This window comes from Neoarius graeffei, chromosome 2 (genome assembly GCF_027579695.1).
Source record: "Neoarius graeffei isolate fNeoGra1 chromosome 2, fNeoGra1.pri, whole genome shotgun sequence".
Taxonomy (NCBI): domain Eukaryota; kingdom Metazoa; phylum Chordata; class Actinopteri; order Siluriformes; family Ariidae; genus Neoarius; species Neoarius graeffei.
Genome location: NC_083570.1, coordinates 58,462,725 through 58,481,795, shown reverse-complemented (window position 1 = coordinate 58,481,795; position 19,071 = coordinate 58,462,725). Strand labels below are relative to the sequence as shown.

Below are 19,071 nucleotides of genomic sequence, written 5' to 3'. Positions count from 1 at the left end.
GATGGATGGATCACATGCACATGAAGAATTAGGACCTCACTTTGGCTCCCATTTAAAAGTCTGGAGGGTAAAGTGCTACTGGAGTTCTATAAATAGTCCATTATAAACCTCACCTTCCAAAAGTGCGCTCCTGGGCTGGCTTTTATTGATTGATTGATTGATTGATTTAGCATCACTTCTTCAGAATGGCTTGCACTCATGTCATTATGATAAGAATAAAGAAAACGTGTGTTCTCTGCAGTATATAATTCTCAGTTTCAGTTTACGCCTCTCTGCTGATTTTCTTCCAATTTATACTGTCCTCAAAATGGAAGAAAGCTGTGCTAAATCAAATCGCGATTCCCTTTTCTGAGGTTGTCACAGATATCATCTGATTGACTATACTGATGATAATATTAACTAGGAGCTGATTGAATGATCATTTCTCTTTGTCCCAAATGTTAAATGAAGAGTTATTGATGAAACTGCGTCTTCGCTCACTGAGGGGAGTTTTCCCTGATGCCACGTGTTCAAATCTCTATCATATTACTGTATAGTTTTTCCATGAAAACATTTATTTAATGAGCCTTTTTTCTATATTTCCCACCACTGACCATGAGCATGGTCATTAACACCATTGCCAAAGTTAAGGGAAATGTAATGTGTAGTGATTGTGTTGAAACCCTGGTTGTAGGAATGAGAGTATTCCTGGGGTCATTTTCCTTCAGTGACTTTTTTTTTTTACTGGTGATAAAGGAGTGGAAAATAAATTTGGGTTGTATGTCCATTTATCCAAGATTCTTGTTAGCACGATACAGGGCCCTCCACAATTATTGGCACCCCTTGTAAAGATTAGTTTTTAAAAAATGGTTAGAAAAATCCATCTTTTGGTGAAGTAGCTTCATCTCACACTGAAAAAAAATGAGAAAAATCCAATCTTTAATTGAAATAAATTTATTCAGTGAAAAACAAATCCCTCATCAAGAAGTAATTATTTGCAACAAAAACACATGTGGCACTATTATTGGCACCCCTGTATTTAATACTTTGTACACCCTCCCTTTGCCAGTAAAACAGCACTGAGTCTCTCCTATAACATTTTTATAAGGTTGGAGATACAGAGCAGGGCATCTGAGACCGTTCCTCTTTACACAATCTCTCCAGATCATCCAGGGTCCGAGGCCCTCTCTTGTGCTCTCTCCTCTTCAGCTCAGCCCACAGGTTTTCAATGGGGTTCAGGTCAGGGGACTGAAATGGCCATGACAGAAGCTTCATTCTGTGGTCAGCGAACCATTTTTGTTTTGATTTGGACACATGCTTCAGATCACTGTCCTGCTGGAAGATCCAGTGACGACCCAGTTTTAGTTTCCTGGAGAGGCAGCCAGATTTGGATTTAAAATGTCCTGGTATTTCATGGAGTCCATGATGCCATGGACCTGAACAAGGTTTCCAGGGCCTTTGGAGGAAAAACGGCCCCAAAAAACATCACAGAACTTCCACCATATTGTACAGTAGGGATTGGGTTCTTTTCATTATAGCCATCCTTTTTATGCCAAACCCAACTTCAGTGTTTATTGTCAAAAAGCTCCATTTTTAGCTCATTCAGCCATGGGCTGGTCTGGATGAGCTTACGTGATCATGAGTCATCTGTCATTGTCCATCCACAATTTACAAAAATCGCTACTTCTCCTACAGGATTAATTGGATTTCAATCAAACTCACATACAATGTTCCCCACGTGGGTGTGTATAAAAGTTGTCAAGACGGTGGTGCCACCTGTCATATTTCCAATTTTATGGGTGTCTGAAGTTTTTGAGTGACTCGTCACATTAAACGCTATTCTTCGTGAACTGCTGGGACGTTTTCACTGAAACTCACCCGTCTCGTCTCGTCTTCATCTGCTTTAACCGGGGCCGAGTCGTGAAGGCAGCAATCTGAGCATGGAAGCCCAAACTTTCCTTTCCCCAGACACCTCAGCCAGCTCCTCGGGAAGAACACCGAGGCGTTCCCAGGCCAGCCGAGAGACATAGTCCCTCCAGCGTGTCCTGGGTCTTCCCCGGGGCCTCCTCCCAGGGGGACATGCCTGGAACACCTCCCCAGGGAGGCATCCAGGAGGCATCCGAAAGAGATGCCCGAGCCACCTCAGCTGATTCCTCTCGATGTGGAGGAGCTCTACTCCGAGCTCTTCCCGAAACTCACCCAGAAGACTCTAAAGACATATTCCAACAAGAATTGTTCACCAGATGGTGCCACCTGCCATGGATGCAACTCCACAGGGGTCATATGCAATTTCACAAAAATCACTACTCCTCCTACAGGATTGATCGGATTTCAAACTCACACACAACAACAGTGGTCGGTATGAGCTACAGCCTCATTGAGGCTATTTTTGTTCCATCAAGCCATAGAACATGGTTTCAGTCAAAGTTGTAGTAGGGTTTCACAATCTTCAGGCACTTACGTTTGTGGTTAACTGACAGAAAAGGCTTTTTTCTGGCATTCCTTCCAATAATCTGTTGGCATGGAGGTGGCGTCTGATGGTGGTTTTGGAGACTCAGAAACCCCAAGATTTTACTTCTTCTTTTAATTCACCAACAGTCATCCGTGGGTATTTTTTTCACTCTCTTACCCTCCTGCTTACTGTACGTGGGGGCGAAATAATCTTGGGTCCTCTTCCAGGCAAGTTTGTAACACCTTCCACTTGGTGTCCATGTTTTTATTGTTGTCCTAACAGTCGAAATGGACATTTTCAGGCGAGTAGCTATTTTTAATCACCATTCTCTGACTTATGAAGGTCAACACACTTCTCCCTTATTTGGTTTGTGTGTTCTCTTATCCCATGCTGATGGGTGACTAAGGGAATTTGGCTTCTGTGTCACCTCATATTTGTTCCCCAGTTAATCAGGAAGTCAGGGATTACAGCATGAACGTTCCTACACACTCCAATCAACTCAAACATGTACAATTTAAATGGGAAACATGCTTCAGTTACGGTACGTTGTGTTCACTATCATTTACATGGGTGCGAATAATAGTGGCCATGTGTTTTTGTTGAAAACAATTATTTCTTGATGAAGGATTTGTTTTTCTCATCTCATTATCTCTAGCCGCTTTATCCTGTTCTACAGGGTCGCAGGCAGGCTGGAGCCTATCCCAACTGACTACGGGCGAAAGGCGGGGTACACCCTGGACAAGTCGCCAGGTCATCACAGGGCCGACACATAGACACAGGCAACCATTCACACCTACGGTCAATTTAGAGTCACCAGTTAACCTAACCTGCATGTCTTTGGACTGTGGGGGAAACCGGAGCACCCGGAGGAAACCCACGCAGACACGGGGAGAACATGCAAACTCCACACAGAAAGGCCCTCGCCGGCCACGGGGCTCGAACCCAGACCTTCTTGCTGTGAGGTGACGGCGCTAACCACTATACCACCGTGCCGCCCCGGATTTGTTTTTCTCTGAATAATTTATTTCAATTAAAGGTTGGATTTTTCTCTTTTTTTCCAGTGTGAGATGACGCAATTTCACCAAAAGGTGGATTTTTTTTCTCGTCCTTTATACTAATCTTTACAAGGGGTGTCAATACTTGTGGAGGGCCCTGTGTGTCAAGAACAAGTGATTGAATGGAAAATTTATATGGAATTATCATTTTAACAGTTCATGACATTTGTGATTATTTGCTCATTATCAAAGCTTTCTTTGGTTTGGTTTTGTCCTTTTGACAGACTTTTTGAGAAATGCAATGCACGTTACTTTTGTTAGCACGGGCTGACAGAACAATGGCTCCTAATAGCAATTGTATTCTGATTGAGAGCCTTTTGTTTATTTTGCACTGCAGGTCTGCCGCATTTCTCCAGCCAACCAGAGAGTGTATTTGTACAACCTGGGGGTAATGAGGTGCTAATCTGTGAGGTGAGTTTGGATCTCGCTCCCTTCACGCACTGGCAGAGGAACGGGCAGGCTGTAGAGACGGACACACGGCTGCTAAAGCTGCCCCACACGGCTCTGGTGATCAGCAATGCTTCGCAGGCCGATGCTGGTGTGTATCGATGCATCATAGAGGGACTGGGGCCAGCCAAGATGAGCCAAGATGCTCAGCTAGAGCTTTTATCAGGTAACAATACAGAACAAACACATTTGTAATGTTCAAAAACTACTAAAGTGGTCATCTTTCCATATTTAATCTGGAGCAAAATCTGATTCAGGACATTGCTATATTTTTATATAAAATACAGACTGCGAATCACATTCAGTTCTTTAGGCTAGACTGTTAATGATGAAAATAAATCAATACAATAAACATGCAAAATAATATCCATGTCATTTTACACTGCTTTATGATGACCTGGTTTCTCAGCTGAAATTTTTGAATCTGGAACTGAGTGAATGTGCGCAGCTCGTATCCATCACCAGAGCCCCACTTGTAACTCGATGACCAGTCTTCCTCTGATGGAGGATTTTATATCTACAGCAATGACTGGGAGGTTTTTCAGGGCTAATGATGACCTGAGAGTTTAATCATCATGTTCAACTCCGGCCTCGGTAGCATCCGAATTCTTCAGCTCTCCACACAGTCAACTAGTGATCGATGCACAAGCGGACTAATTTATGTGATGCCTAATTCCTGTCAGGGTGTCTGCGGGATCTTAAAAGTTATTAAAAGGTAAATTAATTTACCAAAATTAAGGCCCTTAAAAAGTATGAAATCACCATTTTATGAGAAGTTATAGTTTCCATCCATAACTGCTTATCCTATGCAGGGTCGTGGGCAAGCTGGAGCCTATCCCAGCTGACAATGGGCGAGAGGCGGGGTACACCCTGGACAAGTCGCCAGGTCATTGCAGGGCTGACACAGATAGACAAACAACCATTCACACCTACCGTACAGTCAATTTAGAGCCACCAATTAGCCTAACCTGCATGTCTTTGGACTGTGGGGGAAACCGGAGCACCCGGAGGAAACCCACACAGACACGGGGAGAACATGCAAACTCCGCACAGAAAGGCCCTCGCCAGCCACTGGGTTCAAACCCAGAACCTTCTTGCTGTGAGGCAACAGTGCTAACCACTACACCATCGTGCTGCCTGTCTTATATTTCTCATCTCATTATCTCTAGCCGCTTTATCCTGTTCTACAGGGTCGCAGGCAAGCTGGAGCCTATCCCAGCTGACTACGGGCGAAAGGCGGGGTACACCCTGGACAAGTCGCCAGGTCATCACAGGGCTGACACATAGACACAGACAACCATTCACACTCACATTCACACCTACGCTCAATTTAGAGTCACCAGTTAACCTAACCTGCATGTCTTTGGACTGTAGGGGAAACCGGAGCACCCGGAGGAAACCCACACGGATACGGGGAGAACATGCAAACTCCACACAGAAAGGCCCTCGCCGGCCACGGGGCTCGAACCCAGGACCTTCTTGCTGTGAGGCGACAGCGTTAACCACTACACCACCGTGCCGCCCTGTCTTATATTTTGTAGGGTTTTTTTTTTTTTTCAATTTGAATAGCATATTCATCCAAAGAGTTGTCTTTGACAGTTTGAAAATTGTAAGACTATGGCATTGTTTGGACATTTAATTTGCTAAAAAGCAGCATAACAGCTTGGAGGGTCTTGTAAGTGTTTGTTACTGTTGTTGTTGTTGTTGTTCCTGCGACATTAAATATTTAATCCTGGGCTTAAGTTAAAGGAATGATAGTTTTGATTTAAATACAAGTGCCTGCTAACTGGCTAGCTAGCTAACTCACTTGCTAGTTCAGTCTGTTACACCACCTCCACAGCATGCCAACACTGAACAAAGAGAGCATTTGGCTTCGCTTGCATGTATTTTCAGCACTAGAATCTTGCCCATACAGTACCAGACAAAAGTTTGTATGCCTCTACTCATTCACAGGTTTGTCTGTATTGTGACTATTTTCTACATTGTAGAACAATACTGAAGACATCAACACTATGAAATAACACATGGAACATATATGGAATTATGTGGTAAACAAAAACAGCGTGGCAAAAAAAAATTCATATTTTAGATTCTTCAAAGTAGCCAACATTTACCTTGATGACGCTTTGCACACTATTGGCATTATCTTAACCAGCTTCATGAGGGAGTCATCTGGAATGCTTTTCAATTAACAGGTGCCTCATCAAAAGTTAATTAGGGCAATTTCTTGCCTTCTTAATGCGTTTGAGATCATCAAGCAGTAAACAGTAAATAATAAAAATACAGTAAATAGCCCTGTTCCACAACTGTAGGAATCCAATCAAGAACCGCTCAACTAAGTAAAGAGAAACAACATCCATCATTACTTTAAGACATGAAGCGTCTTTTAATTAATAATAATAAAGAAAAAACACTGAATTAGAAGGTGTGTCAATACCTTTGACTGGTACTGTATATGTCTATGATCCTGCTAAATTTGACATCATGTGAAAAGATCAAACATTTTGTATGCTCACAGATCCACTGACTGCTCTCATTTTGACAACACTATGCGAAGGCATACTTGCCAACCCCCTGAGAATGAAAAGCGGGAGATCAAATTGCGCCACACAGTCATGCCCTTCTAGGGGGTCCAGGGACATGCTACCCCCTGTGGGAAAAAAAAAGTGTAAAATGGTGCATTCTCCTCCATTCTGAGTGCCATATTTGAAGAAATCGGGATTAATCAAGAAATCGGACCAACAAAGCCTCGATGCTTTGTCAAGTCGCCTTGAACTTGTTGTCACAGCGAATCTTTTTTTCTTCGGAGTTTTCATTCTTCACAATCACCGGAGCATGTTTGGTTTTTTTTTTTTACAAATACTGGCACGATTTGTTATAATATGTGACCTCAATGCTGATTGGCTAGAACTATACTGAAAACCAGTGGAATGGCGCAATAGAGTGATTTAGATCATTATCGCGCCATTCCACTGGCTCTCGGCTTCACTTAATATAACTATTTGACACTAGATACTTGTATCCCCTGTGCCGAAAACAGCTGAACCAAGATCAGAAGAGTGAATCCAACAGTGTTCACTGATTAATTTGGGACTGTGGGCAGCTACGCCACTGGAATGGCATCCTGACCCTCTTTTGGTAGACTTTTTTGTAATTGTAAAGTGACCTTGGGTGTGAGAAAGACGCGATATAAGTTGAAATTATTATTATTATTATACATCCATCCATTATCTGTAGCCGCTTTATCCTGTTCTACAGGGTCGCAGGCAAGCTGGAGCCTATCCCAGCTGACTATGGGCGAGAGGCAGGGTACACCCTGGACAAATCGCCAGGTCATCACAGGGCTGACACATAGACACAGACAACCATTCACACTCACATTCACACCTACGGTCAATTTAGAGTCACCAGTTAACCTAACCTGCATGTCTTTGGACTGTGGGGGAAACCGGAGCACCCGGAGGAAACCCACGCGGACACGGGGAGAACATGCAAACTCCGTACAGAAAGGACCTCGTCGGCCACAGGGCTCGAACCCAGAACCTTCTTGTTGTAAGGCGACAGTGCTAACCACTACACCACCGTGCTGCCCCTATTATTATTATTATTATTATTATTATTAATCATCAATCAGGCTTGTAGTACTTGAGTCCATGACTTGGACTCGAGGCCGACTCGTGCCCTAATTTTAAGGACTCGTGACTCAGCTCGGACTTGAGCACTGATGATTTAGACTTGGACTCGGACTCGTGCATTAACTGCATTCAGACTCGTAAATTGGAGACAAGGACTCGGATTTTTTCTTTATTTTTTGGAACATGCCATAATAATTTGGCATAAGATATTTATATCTACATTCATTTTTATACTAATTTTGTGCAAGAGTGTCACACCTTCGTGCCTTGGTGCATGCATCAGATAGACTGTCTGGCACGCTCCAGACAGTGCGTGCGCCAAGCGGACTCTCACATGCGTTGTAAACGACTCGCACCTGCACAGGATTAAGGCATAGTCAGTTTGCTGATATAAAAACTGTGAAAACACACTTACTTTGCGAAGTATTGAGTTGCATTGCTGACACATTACCAAGCCTTATTTCCTTGTTTGGTTTCCTGATCCCTGATTTCCTGTTTCTCGTCTTTGATTCTGCTGAGTCTACGATAGCCTGTTTGTGGCTCGCTCAACCTGTTGCCTGTTTCACTGTTTTACAATTTTGCCTGCCGTTCTGGATTGTTTACCCTCTTCACTTGTATTAATAAACACACCTTCTGCACTTACATCCATCTCCCAACCATCTCTGACAGAATACTTCACACTCCCTGACAAAGAGAAGCACATTCGCCTGTTCATATGTCATGTCCAGGAACAAACTAAGGCCAAGTTTACATTAGACCGTATCTGTCTCGTTTTCTTCGCGGATGCACTGTCCGTTTACATTAAAACGCCTGGAAACGCCGGGAAACGGGAATCCGCCAGGTTCCACGTATTCAATCCAGATCGTGTCTGGTCCGGTGCTGTGTAAACATTGAGAATACGCGGATACGCTGTGCTGAGCTCTAGCTGGCGTCGTCATTGGACAACGTCACTGTGACATCCACCTTCCTGATTCGCTGGCGTTGGTCATGTGACGCGACTGCTGAAAAACGGCGCGGACTTCCGCCTTGTATCACCTTTCATTAAAGAGTATAAAAGTATGAAAACACTGCAAATACTGATGCAAATACTGCCCATTGTGTAGTTATGATTGTCTTTAGGCTTGCCATCCTTCCACTTGCAAGTGGTAAGTGATATGCGCTGGGATCACACACACAGCGGCTCAGTCCCAAATCACTGCTCGTGCGCTCCACTCGCGCGCTCTGTGAGCTGCGCAGGGCCGGAGTGCGCACCCTCCAGAGGGCACTCGCTGTTCAGGGCGGAGTGATTTGGAGCGCAGGAAGCCTGCGGAGCCGAGCGTATCCGTGTATTGGCGTTGCTGTGTGCACGCGAATCGTGTATTGGCGTTGCTGTGTGCACGCTAATCGTTTTAAAAACGTTAATCTGATGATCCGCTGATACGGTCTAATGTAAACCCCACCTAATGTTAATGGGGTTAAAACAGCCACCATCAAATGGTGCAGTTGGAGTGTTGGACTCGACTTGGACTCAACTCTGATCAATAGTGGACTCGACTCGGATTCAATTCGAAATTTTCTTTCATGACTTGGACTTGACTCGGACTCGAACACTACGGACTTGAGACTGGACTCAAACTCGAGGTTTAGTGACTCGACTACAACACTGTTATTATTTTGAAATGCAGTATTTTTTAGAACTAAAATTAATAGGTGGGATTCACCTGTCTACAACCCCGATTCCAAAAAAGTTGGGACAAAGTACAAATTGTAAATAAAAACGGAATGCAATGACATGGAAGTTTCAAAATTCCATATTTTATTCAGGATAGAACATAGATGACATCTCAAATGTTTAAACTGAGAAAATGTATCATTTAAAGAGAAAAATTAGGTGATTTTAAATTTCATGACAACAACACATCTCAAAAAAGTTGGGACAAGGCCATGTTTACCACTGTGAGACATCCCCTTTTCTCTTTACAACAGTCTGTAAACGTCTGGGGACTGAGGAGACAAGCTGCTCAAATTTAGGGATAGGAATGTTAACCCATTCTGGTCTAATGTCGGATTCTAGTTGCTCAACTGTCTTCGGTCTTTTTTGTCGTATCTTCCGTTTTATGATGCGCCAAATGTTTTCTATGGGTGAAAGATCTGGACTGCAGGCTGGCCAGTTCAGTACCCGGACCCTTCTTCTACGCAGCCATGATGCTGTAATTGATGCAGTATGTGGTTTGGCATTGTCATGTTGGAAAATGCAAGGTCTTCCCTGAAAGAGACGTCGTCTGGATGGGAGCATATGTTGCTCTAGAACCTGGATATACCTTTCAGCATTGATGGTGTCTTTCCAGATGTGTAAGCTGCCCATGCCACACGCACTAATGCAACCCCATACCATCAGAGATGCAGGCTTCTGAACTGGGCGCTGATAACAACTTGGGTCGTCCTTCTCCTCTTTAGTCCGAATGACACGGCGTCCCTGATTTCCATAAAGAACTTCAAATTTTGATTCGTCTGACCACAGAACAGTTTTCCACTTTGCCACAGTCCATTTTAAATGAGCCTTGGCCCAGAGAAGACGTCTGCACTTCTGGATCATGTTTAGATACGGCTTCTTCTTTGAACTATAGAGTTTTAGCTGGAATGGTGGATGGCACGGTGAATTGTCTTCACAGATAATGTTCTCTGGAAATATTCTTGAGCCCATTTTGTGATTTCCAATACAGAAGCATGCCTGTATGTGATGCAGTGCTGTCTAAGGGCCCGAAGATCACGGGCACCAGTATGGTTTTCCGGCCTTGACCCTTACGCACAGAGATTCTTCCAGATTCTCTGAATCTTTTGATGATATTATGCACTGTAGATGATGATATGTTCAAACTCTTTGCAATTTTACACTGTCGAACTCCTTTCTGATATTGCTCCACTATTTGTCGGCGCAGAATTAGGGGGATTGGTGATCCTCTTCCCATCTTTACTTCTGAGAGCCGCTGCCACTCCAAGATGCTCTTTTCATACCCAGTCATGTTAATGACCTATTGCCAATTGACCTAATGAGTTGCAATTTGGTCCTCCAGCTGTTCCTTTTTTGTACCTTTAACTTTTCCAGCCTCTTATTGCCCCTGTCCCAACTTTTTTGAGATGTGTTGCTGTCATGAAATTTCAAATGAGCCAATATTTGGCATGAGATTTCAAAATGTCTCACTTTCGACATTTGATATGTTGTCTATGTTCTATTGTGAATACAATATCAGTTTTTGAGATTTGTAAATTATTGCATTCCGTTTTTATTTACAATTTGTACTTTGTCCCAACTTTTTTGGAATCGGGGTTGTAAATCAGTAGACTACCATGTGAATCGGTGGAATTGGCAAATATGCGAAGGCCCCTTTACAGGTTATAAACTAATAAACAACAAGTGGTTGGAGCACACTGAATTTTGGTTAGTCACTCATTGAACTCTCTTGAGATCTGCTCCCTCCTGGCCTTTCTGAATTCTGTTGTATTGATACAGTGGTCCATGGAAGTTACTGTAAACTCAGACTGTTGGATTTTGAGATTACAAATCTAAAGTATAGTAAATGTAAGTTAAATGTTTGTCACTGATGTAAGCAGGTACAGCTCAAAATGGCATCGAGTTCTTAAAATAGATTGAAACGGTCTTGAAAAGGTTTTAAAAGGTATTGAATTTAACCTCAGGATTCCTGCATATACCCCATCTTATACACTGCACTGTTACAATATTCACTCCTGGTAGCACATAAAGTGTGAAAGTGAGTGTTTCAGCTTTAGATGTACCACAGAGTTATTCTAAGCCAAGGATTTTAAAGTATTTCATCTCATCAAACTTACATCATGTCCAATTCACTGCGTAAGATGAAAGCTGCGTTATAAGCAGAGGTGGACAAAGTCCCCAACTTCATTACTTAAGTCAAAGTACAGATCCCACTGGTCAAATGTTACTCTGATCCAAGTGAAAGTTGTCCCGTCAAATTTTTACTTAAGTTAAAGTACTGGAGTGCTTTTAAAAATACTTAAGTATTAAAAGTACATTTTGTGTCAACGCATCGTTGTATTATTGCCACAACGCTTACAAAACCTCATGCTGTTCCCAAAGACAGAAATGTGAATTCACAAAATGAACGCATGCTGTGCATCATGGTGGTTTAATGTTAAGCTAGCTAGTCAGTGAAACTCCACCTGACATGCTAGCAAACTCTTTTCAAACTCAAAATCATATTGGGTAGCTAACGTTACTAGAAAAGAAAGATTTCTAAGTTCTGTTTATTTAGCAAGATTATGTTAAAACATATTTCTGAAAGGACTTCAAATAAGTTAACGTTATTCATGTTAGTGTAACTCCATTTTTACATGTTAACTAACAGTGTCCAAGTTAACTAGCTATGTGTAAACGTTAGCCGTGGACAAGGCTACGGCAACTTGGTGGGCAAATCCATAGAAAGTCATTTGGCTAACCAGACTGTCACGATTGCAACATTATTGCTAGCTCTAAAAGCACAGACAACGTTGTTGCAAGCTTTCTCTTGAAATAAAACGTTTATATACCTCAATATGCTTCCGCAGGTTGGATGGCGAGTTTTTGTAGGCCGCAATGTGGTTCATTTTCGGCAAACATTTAAAACGAAACGAATCTTTAATCTCATCTCATCTCATTATCTCTAGCCGCTTTATCCTGTTCTACAGGGTCGCAGGCGAGCTGGAGCCTATCCCAGCTGACTATGGGCGAAAGGCGGGGTACACCCTGGACAAGTCGCCAGGTCATCACAGGGCTGACACATAGACACAGACAACCATTCACACTCACATTCACACCTACGGTCAATTTAGAGTCACCAGTTTACCTAACCTGCATGTCTTTGGACTGTGGGGGAAACCGGAGCACCCGGAGGAAACCCACGCGGACATGGGGAGAACATGCAAACTCCACACAGAAAGGCCCTTGTCGGCCACAGGGCTCGAACCCAGATCTTCTTGCTGTGACGTGACAGCGCTAACCACTACACCACTGTGCCGCCGTGTTCAAATAATGCTGCTGAGAAATTGAACTTGATTTTGTCTGTGAAGATTCTCAGTCATCCAGGTCATGGTAAACTGTGGGTGGTAAAAGAGAGCAACTGGACTTGCTTGAAGATTCTTGAAGACGTTTCACCTCTCATCACGTCTTCAAGAATCTTCAAGCAAGTCTAGTTGCTCTCTTTTACCACCCACAGTGAACTAGATTTTATACAGTCTATGGATGTGACGTGACCCTAGTGATTACTGATCAGCTGTGTCAGTGTCACCTGCGAAAAAGACCAATCACATTTTAGAAAAAAAAGGAAAAAAACCATCCACTTTCAAAGCCGCTTCATAGTAACGAGTAACGAGGACCTTGACAGAAATACAGTGGAGTGAAAAGTACGATATTTGCCTTTCAAATGTAGTGAAGTTAAAGTCATAAGTTTCCAAAAACAATAATACTCAAGTAAAGTACAGATACTCAAAAAGGGTACTTAAGTACAGTACTCAAGTAAATGTCCTTCATTACTGTCCAACTCTGGTTATAAACCTGGACATTACACAGCATTTGAAGTCTGGAATTATGAAAGCTTGCTTTTCCTCTGTTGTGTCTCAGACTCTGCTGTTGAGAGAATGGAAGTCCTAATGGGCCCGTCTGCTGTGTCCAAGCCGGTAGGAGACACTGTGCTCCTGCCATGCGTGGTGAAGGGCTTCCCACTCCCTGTCATTCGCTGGACACGGAACAGCCAGGTCATTGATGAGAGGTGAGTGTGTGTGTGTGTGTGTGTGTGTGTGTGTGTGTGTGCGTGCGCCTCAGGCGTCACGCTTGCTCTCTTCCAAACCCACCCAACCGAAACAGAGTTAGTAAATATTTCTAGTTTCAAAGAGAGCCTCATATTTTCTGCATGAACCAGAACTGTTGAATCTTGCTGAGTTTGCAGCCGAAGCCGTCTTTACATGCGAATGCCTGGGGTTCTCAGATGCAGAGAGTTGCAGATGCTTATTTTCCTCACTCCAGCACACGTTTCTCAACTAAGAAATGCAATTAACTGATAAATTGAATCAAGTATGTTCGAGCCAGGTGAACACAGAAATGTGCAGTGTATTGGTTCTAAAGTGGAATTGAGAAGCACTGACAAGTCTCTCCCTCTCTCTCTCTCTCTCTCTCTCTCTTTCTCCACTCCTCCTCTATGGCCACACAGTGCCACCATTCATACGTCCTCAACTCCAAATGTAGTACAATTCGGTGCTAAAGCCTTATAAAGAAGGAGTCAAAGAGCGTATATTCACCCGGGCTTAAACACAGTACGCACCATTTCCCATCTCCCAATGCAAAGAGTCATTAGTGTGCTGTGGTAATTGCTCTTAAGAGCCTTAGAATTTACCCTCGTTTCAAACCTGTGGGTTTGGGTTAGGATTTCCATTATGTGCACTCTTATTTTCTCAATTGGAAAAGAGAGAATTTCAAATGGCAAGGGCTAGAATTCCCCGCCATTACCAGCTCTCATTAAAGGCTGCACTGGATTAGAACGCTGAATCAAAAGTGCTGGTAATGGTAGCGTATTGTTTCCGAAACCCGACCTCGCTCTTTTACTGGAACACCAAGGGATACACTTTTAAAAAGGGATAATTGCATGATTTGTATATACAAGCGATCATGGAAGTACTTAAATCTTAATTTGCTCTATTTATTGCATTGTCGGCAAAGCCACAATTATATACAGTATACAGTTGCTCTGATGTGTTATTTCAGTTTGTGTACTTTCTCCTGTGTGTGTGTGTGTGGTTGATACCATTTGCATTGTCATAACTGTGCTGTATCCACACACCTACATACCTCTCTGGTTATATACTCGTGTGCATGGAATCACACAAAGCTATTTACAAACAGTAAATTGCCCTGAGTTCTCTATAGATTGTTGGTAAAATAGTTCTCTTGCTCTGTGATGTGAATGAGGAAATAACTGTGCTTACAAAGCCATCATCTCGCACACACACACACATGCACAATTGTGAATAGCTGCCAAGACTGACCCAGCATGTATATCATCTCTCAGCACCTCCAATCTGTCCCTTTACCACCCCAGTCTCAGTCACTCTGGTGTCTGGTGTCGGTGTGTTTATTATATTTCCCCTCGTGAAATTAAGTTAGGGAGAAAGTCTTAGTGTTTGCAATGTAAAAAACTTACTGGCCTCTCACTTTCAGTGTATCATCTCCAAGTTATTTGGTTAGTAGACTGAAAGAGTTGCCCAGTGTCCTCTGTTTATGACTTTAAAAGGGACATATTATGAACAAATCACTTTTTCACTGCTTGTGCACATACATTTGGGGGTCTGGAGTGTCTGTCAACCCAGAAACTCTGAAATAAGACTCCCCTTTCTGTGTCACAAGCAGAGCTCATTAGAATTATAACCATCCCCTCATCTGAGTATCTTCACTCATTGCTCGAGAACTGCCTTTTCGAATGAATATTCATGAGGAAAGTGTTGCCTGATTGGCCAACAGATAAGGGGGTGGGGTGAGAAGGGGGTTATTGTCATTTAAAGGAATAGGTGCTCAGATCAGTTGCTGTAAAGTGATTAATGAGGAAATTTTGAAATTATGGGATTATGAAATGTCATCAAAGATACATTAAAGGGGAACTGAAGGCAAATTTTTTATTATCAAAATTCTATTTATCTCATTTCATTAAATGTAGGAATGCATTTTTAATAGCTATTTTGTCACCGCTATCGCAAGTTATGAGTGTTTAAAATATGCTATGGAATATATCAGTCCATATGTCAACGCGATGGCCGTAAACGAGATTGGCTGAGACCTGTGCGAGACATCGTAGGATGGAAGTAAAACGTACAGCGGAAATCAAAGTGACTAACATTTGCCGACATTGTCAAAAGACACGTGTGCCCTCCTTCGAATGCTGACGTAATCAAGCCGGAAGTTTTCCCTGTGTCCGAAATCGCTCCCTACTCACTATATAGGGCACTAACCTTAGTGAGGATTATGTGGGAAATGTGCTCAGTATAAAATGCATTTATCACAAAAATACATGCATGTATTTATTATTTTGAAAACCCACCAGCCACCTGATCTGGCACATTTTAATTGTGCGACAGTAATGACGTAAATACCAGCACGACAGACTAGTCCTTATCCTGTCGTCTTTCCAACTCTTCTGTACTCCACGTTGGTTTGAAGTCGTATGGAATCATCTCCATCACTGACGAAGCTGGCAAATCTTGAAATTAATCTAAATTGGAATGATGTGGCGATCTGGCTGCTGTGTAAACAGTTTTCAAAATGGCGGCGCTGACACTTCATGTTTGAAGTCTCACACAAGTTGTTAGGGTTTTGCTGGGATTCAAACCTGGTTCGCTGGTGTGATAATCCAGCAAACCCCCACTAGGCCACCAGGGGGATGACTCAAATACAGAGGCGTGAGGCAGAAGTAGAAAAAGTATCAAAAGGTTTATTTACAATATTTACACTATTTACAATCCAAGGCAAAAACAAAAGTATAATCCAAACGCTCAGAAGATAACCAGGAAAAAAACAAAAGTTCAAAGAAACAAAGAGCCAAAAAAAACAGAAAAGAAGAGGCAAAAATACAAACGCTCAGAGGATCCAAAATGGTAAACACAAAGTCCAAAAAGTCCAAAAGAAAGCAAAGTACAAAAACCACAAAGACATGGGCGAGGAAATCGGAACAGAGGTTACTGGAGCTAAACATAACAGCACAAAGACTCCATGACAAGAGGACTGAACTCGGGGGTATAAATACACAAACTAATTAAGGACAGGGCGGGGCAGGAAACAGGCAATAAGACAAAAACAAAACACAGAACACAGTGGTGACCTCTAGAGGCCCAAAACAAACATGGCCAGAAAAGGAAATAACAGTGGCCTCTAGAGGCCAAAACAGTCCCAGTCCTAACAGGACCCCCCCCCAGGAGCGTCTCCTGACGTTCCCAGGACGATCAGGATGAGCCGAATGGAAGTCCCGACAAAGTTCTTTATTGAGTATGTCCCGAGCTGGGACCCAGCAGCGCTCCTCAGGGCCATAGCCCTCCCAGTCCACAAGATATTGGAGGCCCCCGTGAACCCGGCGGGAGTCCAGCAGGCGGCGCACGGTGAACACACTCTGACCCTGGAAGATGCGGGGGGGGCGGGGGGTTCCTAGGGGCAGGGGCATACGTGGACGTCAGTACGGGCTGCAACAGGGAAGCATGGAATGTGGGGTTGATCCTTAGCATACGTGGTAACTGGAGCCGGTAGGAGACAGGGTTAACTCTGCGTACAACCTTGAAGGGGCCAATGTAGCGAGGAGCAAGCTTGCGGTTCTCCACCCGCAGGGGAAGGTCCTTGGTGGACAGCCAAACCCGCTGCCCAGGGCGGAAAGTGTGGGCAGGTCTCCTATGGCGGTTGGCCTGAGTCTGGTTGGTACTGAAGGTCTGGATGAGTATCCTCCTGACCTTGCTCCAGGTCTTGCGACACCATCTCATGTAATGGTTGACCGAGGGCACCCCAGCGTCCTCTTCCTGGTCCGGGAACAGAGGTGGCTGGAACCCGAATTGGCACTGGAACGGCGACAGCTTGGTGGCCGATGACTGCAGGGTGTTGTGGGCGTACTCTGCCCATGGCAGCCAGGTGCTCCACGATGTCGGGTCATCCATAGCCAGGCCTCGCAGGGTGGTTTCCAGGTCCTGGTTGAGCCTCTCCGTCTGGCCGTTGGACTGGGGGTGGAACCCAGAGGAGAGGCTGGCAGTGGCCCCGATGCTCTTGCAGAAGCCGTGCCATACTCGGGAGGAGAACTGGGGCCCCCGGTCAGAGACGATGTCCTGAGGGAGACCAAAAACTCGGAAGACATGAGTGAACAACAATTTAGCAGTGTCAAGGGCAGAGGGGAGTTTGCACAGTGGAATAAAGCGGCAGGCCTTGGAGAATCTGTCCACTATGACCAATATGACAGTGTTACCTTGAGACTCAGTGATGAAGCCGTGATGAAGTCGACCACCACGTGGGACCAGGGACACCGGGGAATAGGCAGAGGATGTAGGAGACCCTGGGAACGCTGTCGCGGGTTCTTGGTTCTGGTGCAGACCTCACAGGACAGGACGAATGACCTCACTTCCTTCTCCATGTTAGGCCACCAGAAGCGTCTTTTCAGGAAGTCCAGGGTCCTCCGAGCTCCTGGGTGGGCGGTGACAGGGGAAGAGTGACCCCACTGGAGAACCTTGGCCCGGGCTTGATGAGGGACGTACAGGAGGCCCGGTGGCCCCGTCCCAGGATCAGGGTCCCGGCGTTGAGCTTGTCGAACAGTCTCCTCAATACCCCAGCGGACAGGAGCCACAATCCGGGATATAGGGATGATAGGCCCAACTTCACTCTCCCTGTTGTTGGGCGAGAACAGCCTGGAGAGCGCGTCCGGTTTGGTGTTCTTAGAGCCCGGGCGGTATGATAGGGTGAAGTTGAAACGGCTGAAAAACAAAGCCCACCTAGCCTGTCGTGGGTTCAGCCTCTTAGCTTGCTGGAGGTACTCCAGGTTCTTATGGTCCGTCCACACCAGGAATGGATGTTGCGCTCCCTCCGGCCAGTGCCTCCACTCCTCAAGGGCTCGTTTGACCGCTAGCAGTTCCCGATCCCCCACATCATAGCGGGACTCCGCAGGGCTCAGGCGGTGGGAGAAGTAAGCGCAGGGGTGCAGCTTCCCTTCCGAGCGTTGAGAGAGCACCGCGCCGACACCACTGTCCGAGGCGTCCACCTCCACGATGAATGGTTGGGAGGTGTCCGGGAGAACCAGAATGGGTGCCGTGCAAAAGCGGTGTTTTAGGTCATTAAATGCCTCTTCCGCCTGAGGGGACCAGACAAAGGAGCCACCAGTCCTTTTGGTGAGGTCCGACATAGGTGAAGCTACGGAACTGAAGTTCCTGATGAACTTGCGGTAGAAGTTAGCGAATCCTAAGAACCGCTGAACCTCCTTAACGGACTTGGGAGTAGGCCAGTCCCGGACGGCCAGGGTCTTGGCTGGGTCCATTTGGAGTTGCCCCGTTCGTATGATAAATCCCAGGAAGGAGACCTCGGGGACATGAAACTCGCATTTCTGGGCTTTAGCAAACAGATTATTCTGCAAGAGTCTCTGGAGGACTTGGCGGACATGGTGGCGGTGTTCCTGTAAGGTCTTGGAGAATATAAGAATGTCGTCGAGGTAGACGAAAACGTATAGATTAATCATGTCCCTCAAGACGTCATTGATTAGGGCCTGAAAAACAGCTGGTGCGTTGGTGAGTCCGAAGGGCATCACCTGGTATTCGTAGTGCCCAGACAGGGTGTTAAAGGCAGTCTTCCACTCGTCTCCCTGTCAGATACGGATGAGGTGGTATGCGTTCCGTAGGTCCAACTTGGTGAAGACGGTGGCGCCTTGGAGCAGGTCGAAAGCTGCGGACATCAGCGGAAGGGGATATCGGTTGCGCACAGTGATCTTGTTCAGGCCCCTGTAGTCAATACATG

General features: G+C 44.7%; 1 protein-coding gene across 6 annotated transcripts in view; it reads left to right on the top strand.

Moving 5' to 3' along the window:
- Positions 1 to 19,071, top strand: part of neo1b (neogenin 1b) — a 329,393-nt gene that overhangs the window by 214,060 nt on the left and 96,262 nt on the right. For all 6 annotated transcript variants that reach the window (XM_060914523.1, XM_060914522.1, XM_060914525.1 and 3 more), the window contains exons 3-4: positions 3,824 to 4,099; positions 13,180 to 13,327. In XM_060914523.1, coding sequence (XP_060770506.1) covers positions 3,824 to 4,099; positions 13,180 to 13,327 — 424 coding nt within the window. The remainder of the gene's footprint in view (positions 1 to 3,823; positions 4,100 to 13,179; positions 13,328 to 19,071) is intronic.